Genomic DNA, 7,252 nt, shown 5'->3' on the forward strand with positions numbered 1-7,252 from the left:
ATCTCCTGGATCTACAAGCTCTTGGTGGATCCTTGCTTTTTCTTCAAGCTCATTTCTTTTCTAATGCACCAAAACTACACCAAGGTACTCTCAATTGGCTTCCAAATCACAAAGACACATAAATAGGGGTTAGGGTTTTCGTGGTGGCTGTATAAAGATGAGAGGGAGGATGGACCAAAGGCATAAGATCCTTTATATAGGGATCAAACCCTAAAAGTTAGGGCTTTAGAACCTACGCATGTGCGCGTACGCGTATGGCCTCCCCGCCCCAATCTCTTGAGTACGTTGCGTGTACCAGGCATGGTACGCCCTGCGTACTGCCTTTCTTAGCCCAAAACATAAAACCAAACAATCCTGGCCCAAACCAACAACCCATTAATCAATAAATCAAATAATATTAATACATGTAAATCCCGGATGTTATATATGTGGTTCAAAATAAACTAATACACACACGTTTGCACAATAGGTTGCATTTCTTGTACCTTTTATCATGTTTTTGTATATTATTTTGCATATTTTATCATGTGCACATTAGGTTGCATATCTTGCACCTTTTTATCATGTTTTTGTATATCATTTTTTATCATTTTGTCCTGTACACATTAGGTTGCCTTTTTTTTTTTTTGGGGGGGGGGGGGGGGGGGGGCGAGGGGAATGACTATTGAGGGTAATTAACTTTTGCGTTTGTACTCATTTGGTCCCTTTCCTTTTTTTGTATTCAATATACCATCGAACTTGTTGTTTGTGTTCACCATAACCCTTTTGACCGGATTTTGACCTGTGATAGTCGGTCAAAGGGTTATGGTGAACACAAACAACAAGTTCGATGGTATATTGAGTACAGAAAAAAGGAAAGGGACCAAATAAGAACAAACTCAACAGTTGGTTATCCTCCTGAGTCATTTTCCCTTTACTCATTTACAACAAGTCTCACATCATCTCCTACTGATATTAATAACTTTATGATATTCATTCTTGCTTCTCTTCAAAACATAACCCATGAAATGACACTATTTATACATGTACATCTTTGTAATGCACTTGAATATTTATTAGGGGAATCTTGACTTAGCAGGCGTATTTCATGACTACATTTACAATTCCAATCGAATGATTTATAGTATCATGAATTCTAGACAATTCTACATACGAGTGGAATCACAAGTGCTGTGATTTTTGAGTTTACTTAGTTTTAAGATGAATTCATGGGATGAGATACAACATCAATATGTACAATATCATGCTGCTTTTGCAGACATATCACCATAATATACCTTGAGGTAAACGTTTATGCTGATAAATATACCTCTCATACACAACCATATCCTTTTGAAGAGATGTGTTGACAGCTAACCACAGTAAGCATAGCATAGACCATGTTTTAACGAAGTTACCCCTCTGAAACGCTCTTCATATACGTTATAGCTAAAGAAGGTTGTAGTCTTTGATAATTTTGCAACTTTAATTTCATTAAACTTTTTAGGGAAAATGACTCAGGAGGGTAACCAACTATTAAGTTTGTTCTCATTTGATCACTTTCCTTTTTTTTTTGTACTCAATATACTACTTGTTGTTTATGTTCACCATAACCCTTTGACCGGCTATCACAGGTCAACAGGGTTATGTTGAACACAAATAACTAGTTCAATGGTATATTGAATAGAAAAAAAGGAAAGGGACCAAATGAGTACAAACGTAAAAGTTAATTACTCTCAAGAGTTATTTTTACATTTTCTCATGTTTTTGTATATCATTTTGCATATTGCTTTATACATTTTCACTTCATAATCTTGCATTGCATTACACCTTGGGATTATACTTTAAATTTGGTTACGAGTTACTTTTGTGTGAAAATTTTTTAATTATTGACGCGTGATGCAAGAAACGGAGCTTAGAATGAAGAAAAAAATTTAAGAAAATAACAAAGAAAATGTTCGAAATTTAAGTTTTTGAAGGAAAAATGTGGATAAAACAAGGAAAATAATTTGACACAGCCATGTCCTTTTGACATAGCCATATCACTTGAAGAAATCATAATAAAACATCATAATTTGGAATAACACGCACCATGTCACCTTTTGATGTTTACATGAAATGGTCAGGTACCATGTAACTTTTTAGGCATAGCATGACAAGGTTATACCCGTTTGTTTTTTTTTTTTCCCAAACATGGATTATTAGTTTTTTAAGTGCTATTTTCAGAAAAATTAAGTTGGTGGAAGTGGTGTTACACTTGTCATGCTCTATGTAGGCACCACTTAGATTTGTCACACCCCTTTAAAATTTTATCATTTACATGGTACAAGTTGCCATATTTGCCATGATATTTTTTTAATTAATTAATTTAAAAAAAAATTAAAACATACTACTTTTTTAAGACTAAAATTTCATTAACTTAAAAAAAGCACACACTGACACTTAAAAAACAAAACACATTTAAAATTAAAATATTACACACTTAAACTTAAAAAACATAACACACTTGAAATTAAACTAATACATACTTAAATTTAAAAAATGTAACACATTAGGAAAAAAAACTTAAATTAAAAAGCAACAAGTTTAAATTTGAGCAAATTTTGGGGATTGACTCATAATTTGTCAAAACTCAACAAACGGAAAATCTTTGTTAGTTTCAACACGGTAAGCTTTAAGAGCATTCTCTAGCAAAATATTTTCATTTTTACTATTTTCAGCTTCATGCATCGCCCTATGAGACAAAATGTTAAATTGAGTTGTAAGTGTGTTTGTGTGCCTCCATTTGGAGTAGATTTCTTCTTTACCTCGAGGAATTAGAGCTTCGCGGTTGTATTTTTCGGTGACTCTCCTCCAAAAGGCTATCATAGGGAGGTTAATGTGGATTGGGTCTTCCGTAACATCAACTCATGAACGAGCTAACAACATCTCTTCTTTAGGGGACCCAACACGAACAACACGAGCCATTAGCGATGAGGTTTTGAAGAAGATGAAAATTAGGGATGTCAACGGGGGCAAACGGAACGAGGATTGCATCCCTACCCACTCCCGAATTTTCCAGCCTCCCCACCCCCATTGTGTTTCCTCGTCCCCGATTGATTTTGAGATTTTTTTATTAGGCTAAAAGAAGTTGTCTTATGAGCTTAAAGAAACTATTATTTTGGGTTAAAAATAATTATTTATAACATAATTTTACATGCAAAAAACAAAAATGTTATCACATTTCAAAATGTTATAATAACAAATAATAGAACATGATTTTTTTTTTTGTTGACTCAAAATCCTTGCTAATATTTATTTTATATATATATATATATATATATATATATATATATATATATATATATATATATATAATATTAACGGGCCCCGACGGAGGTTCGAGATAGGACTGCCTATCCCCGTCCCCGCTCTTGAAATTTAAACGGGGGTTAACCTCACCCCCGCCTCGCCCTCGATTATTCTACAAAATATCCTCCATATGGGATCAAGACCCCACGGGTTCGGAGTCCCATAAGACTTTTTGACATCCCTAACGAAAATAAGAAATTTAAGAGAATTGAATTAAAAAAAATTGAAATAGGGTAAAGAATGAATAATGACGATGATATTTATAGTTAATAGATTGAGGGTTTAAAATTTGAAATTTTGAAGAAAAAAAAACAGTTATATTTTTTAAATTGAGTAGTTTTTTTTTAAAGAATGTATTTTTTGAAAAAAGGAATTTGAGTTAATGGGTAAAAAAAAAATCATTTTCTATCTTATCGGTAAAACATCACCGAGTTGCAGGATAAGATGCCGAAGCCACTCCAATGAGTTTCGAACCTTATTTTAAGGTGGGACAAATTTCTAGTCTAAGAAGTCTTAGTTTATCATGGTACATCTTTTTTTTTTTTTTTTTTTTTTTTTCAATTTTTATCTTATTATCTTTGATCGACAAAGAAGGTCATTCTTGTCTTTTGAAGACAGTTTAAAAACAATTACCAGAACAAATGTTGCAACTTAACAAAGATCACATTCAAAAAATGTACAAGAAACTCGTTTGATATTATCTTTACATGTACATATAATGTCTAAAACTTTGTAAAGTTTCTTCATCATCAACTTTTAGTTTTGTTAAAGCTCTTCTTTCTATTCTTCGAATCCATTCTTTGCTTACACCATACAACCTTCCAATTTCTTCAAGTGTCTTCCTTTGATACCCTTTAAGCCCAAATCTTAAAGCCAACACTTTCCTCTCCCTACTGTCCAAATCTTTCATCCGACTATATATTTCATTAATCATATAATTCTTCATTAAGTTTTCTTCAGGAGTCATTGTTGTCAAATCAGGTGTACATTCCTACACAAAAATGTTCATTTTTCAAATCCCATATACATTTCAAGAATTTTTTTGGGTATTTTCTATTTTTAAACATACGTACCCAAAACTTTGCATCAATACCCTGTCCAAATGGTTGATTGATGGATCCAACAACTCTAAGGCATTTGTTAGCAGATTCAATCTTAGCCAATGAAAGACCCGTGAATTTAGCAATCTCACGAGCATTTGGGCATCTTCCATCACCATTATCGAGTGCTTTTCGAGCTTTTTGTATCCGACTTATAGCCTTGCTCATTGTGAACTACAAAGACACAAAAAAAGTGTGAATTCACAACTTCAAAAAGGAAGAAAAATGATAAATGGAAGAAAAGAATGACATACAGGAATTCGTATCTCTCTAGCATGACGTGATAGCAACATTAGCAATGATTTTTTTATCCAATATTGAACATAAGTTGAGAATTTGTATCCTCTACTTCGGTCAAACCGTTCTGCACCTTGAAGAACACCAACATTTCCTGCCTAAAATTCTGTAAGCAATCTTTATTTTGACTGAATCGATAAAATGACAAAACTAAAAGTGCTTTTCTCTACTTTTCCAGTTTTCGATGCAATAAAATAAATTAATAAACAAAGAAAACCTGGATTAAATCTTTGAAGGCTATTCCTTGACCATTGTAATTCTTTGAAAGATAGATAACCAAAGATCGTGTACTTCTCAAAAGCTCATCCCTACAACACCAACCGAATTGCAAGTTTTCAAGCAACTCTTTCTTATCAACTCCTGCAGCTTCTGCCCAACTACTAAAACTAACCATGGGCCCCACTTCTTCTAAAATCATTCTAATCCTCTCCAATTCAGCAACCATCTGTATATTCATTAAACTAAATGAGAAACAATACGGATCAAGTTAAAGGGTCTGGTTGATAACCTCTGAATGGAATCATTCAGAGGTCACCTTTGAGTCATTCAGCATTCTGAATGGAATCAAAGGCCTCTTAATGGTTAAGGAACCCTACCTTTCTTAACCATTAAGAGGTTGGAAATTGGAATCAATCAACGATAAATGATTCTATTTTATCAAACAGACTCTTAACAAATAGGTTTGGGACTAACAAAATGTGACATTGAAAAGTAATCTATTGGAGTTTGAAAAGTCAAACCTTAACACCTTGTGATAGCTCTGCTTCGTTTCTAGTGAATTTGAGTTTTCCAATTTTAGAATTTGATGATCTTTTTGAAGAAAAGTTGACACGTCTTGAATTTTTACGGGTGATGGGATGTGAGTGAAATTCCACCATGCAGAAATCATTGGCTTTTGTTGATGTTCGTTCTCTTTGTGACTTTCTTTTTATCTTTCTTGTAGATGGGACAATGGGCTTGACAGTTTTTTCGGTTATAGAGTTAGTTGGAAATGGGTGTTTGGGTATTTGAGAGAAAGAAGTATGCAAAAACTTTAAAGCTCCAAGCTTTTCTAATTGAAACAATATGTCTTGTTCTAGTGTTACCACATCTGAATCAGCAAATGTATCCTCCAATGCAACAAGATTTTCCAAGAGTAATCTATATTGTGATATCTTGTTTGCTTGTAAGCTTGTAAGGAATGTTAATTTATCCTCTCGTAACAAATTTTCAACATTCTGAAAGATCAAATGATAGAGTTAAAAAAATCAAGAAATAAGCATAGATTATAAAGAAAGGTTTTAAATTTTGACATTTGAGGTGTCAAACACACTAAATTCAACTTCAATAATCTACATGAAATTGTTATAACGCGACAAGTTCTTTGATAATTAGCATCAAGCTTCATGGTTACTACATATAGGAAGATATTGGTGTTGATTAATTTCTATGTAAGTATCGATATTGACATTAACAACTAGTATGTTTGACCTCAGGGTCAACATTCGTGCGATAAAATGTAAAAAGGAAACATTTACATTGCGGGTTTCGGAGTAATCAATGTCCAAGATTCGGGAAGTAGATGAACATGTTCTTCCACTAATAGGATCACTGTAAGAAGTCTCGCTTTCCATTGATAGAGATGCCCTCGCTAAATCATAATGGATGTCTTTGCTTTTAACTGTCGAAACAAATTCAAAGGTTGCAAAAGAAAGTAAGTACCAATCGAAATAGAAACTGGAGTGTTAATTACCAAATTATATGAAAGCAAAGAAGTAAAGAACTAAAGATACATCTTCAAGATTAAACAGCACTAATTCAGTCATGAATTGAAAGAGTAACCATTCAAATAATGGGCAAAAAACATCTCCTTTCTAGGGCACAACAGCTAATGACGAATTCAAGATCGTTGTGTTTCAAATCGGAACGATGAAAAGCTACTGCGATCGAAGATTATGATGTGCGAAAAGGAGGAAACATTGAGGTGATGGATGCTTACAGGATGCATATGTGGATGACAAAGATGGCGAGTTGGAAGAGAGACGAGGTTGAACAGAAAGAACCCATTTCAAGTTGATCCTGAAACCCACACCCATGGTGAAAGATACATCAAAAGAAGAAGAATCGAAAGATGGAATTGATAAACGAAGTTGGTTTTGTTTGATTTTTTCAAGGCGTCAGCTCTTGGCCACTGGTTCCCCATCTCAATGTCATACATTAAAAAAGGCTTCCAAAGATTTTCTGACTGGCTGACTGCCGCTTGATAAAATATCTTGGTTAACGAGGAAAAGGATGATTGTGCATTGTGGCATTAGTGGTTGTACGTTTATTTTTAATTTCGCTATACAATTACCGACTTTTGGTTGGACCCGAAAAAACAAACGCAACATCAACAACCTGTTATTGAAAAATGACCCAAAAAAAATGTAAAATAGTTTTGTTTTGTAATTGTTTAGTCTTTTATTTATAAAATAAGCCTTTATATTTGATTTTTTATAATCATGAAACCTAGAGGTGAGCATTTGGACAGGACCTGACCGGACCGA

At 33.6% G+C, this 7,252-nt stretch overlaps 1 protein-coding gene across 1 annotated transcript; it reads right to left on the minus strand.

Moving 5' to 3' along the window:
- Positions 1 to 3,972: 3,972 nt before the first annotated feature.
- LOC145001576 (RNA polymerase sigma factor sigC-like) lies at positions 3,973 to 6,949 on the minus strand. Its single transcript, XM_078960942.1, has 7 exons — positions 6,706 to 6,949; positions 6,245 to 6,387; positions 5,468 to 5,944; positions 4,945 to 5,172; positions 4,685 to 4,825; positions 4,404 to 4,604; positions 3,973 to 4,321 (listed from the first exon to the last, which is right to left on the minus strand). Exons 1-7 carry the CDS (start codon positions 6,800 to 6,802, stop codon positions 4,034 to 4,036), a joined length of 1,575 nt encoding a protein of 524 aa, XP_078817068.1. The 5' UTR covers positions 6,803 to 6,949; the 3' UTR covers positions 3,973 to 4,033.
- Between the last annotated feature and the right edge of the window lie 303 nt (positions 6,950 to 7,252).

This window comes from Lactuca saligna, chromosome 6 (assembly GCF_052625555.1).
Source record: "Lactuca saligna cultivar CGN05327 chromosome 6, ASM5262555v1, whole genome shotgun sequence".
In the NCBI taxonomy this organism is placed as follows: domain Eukaryota; kingdom Viridiplantae; phylum Streptophyta; class Magnoliopsida; order Asterales; family Asteraceae; genus Lactuca; species Lactuca saligna.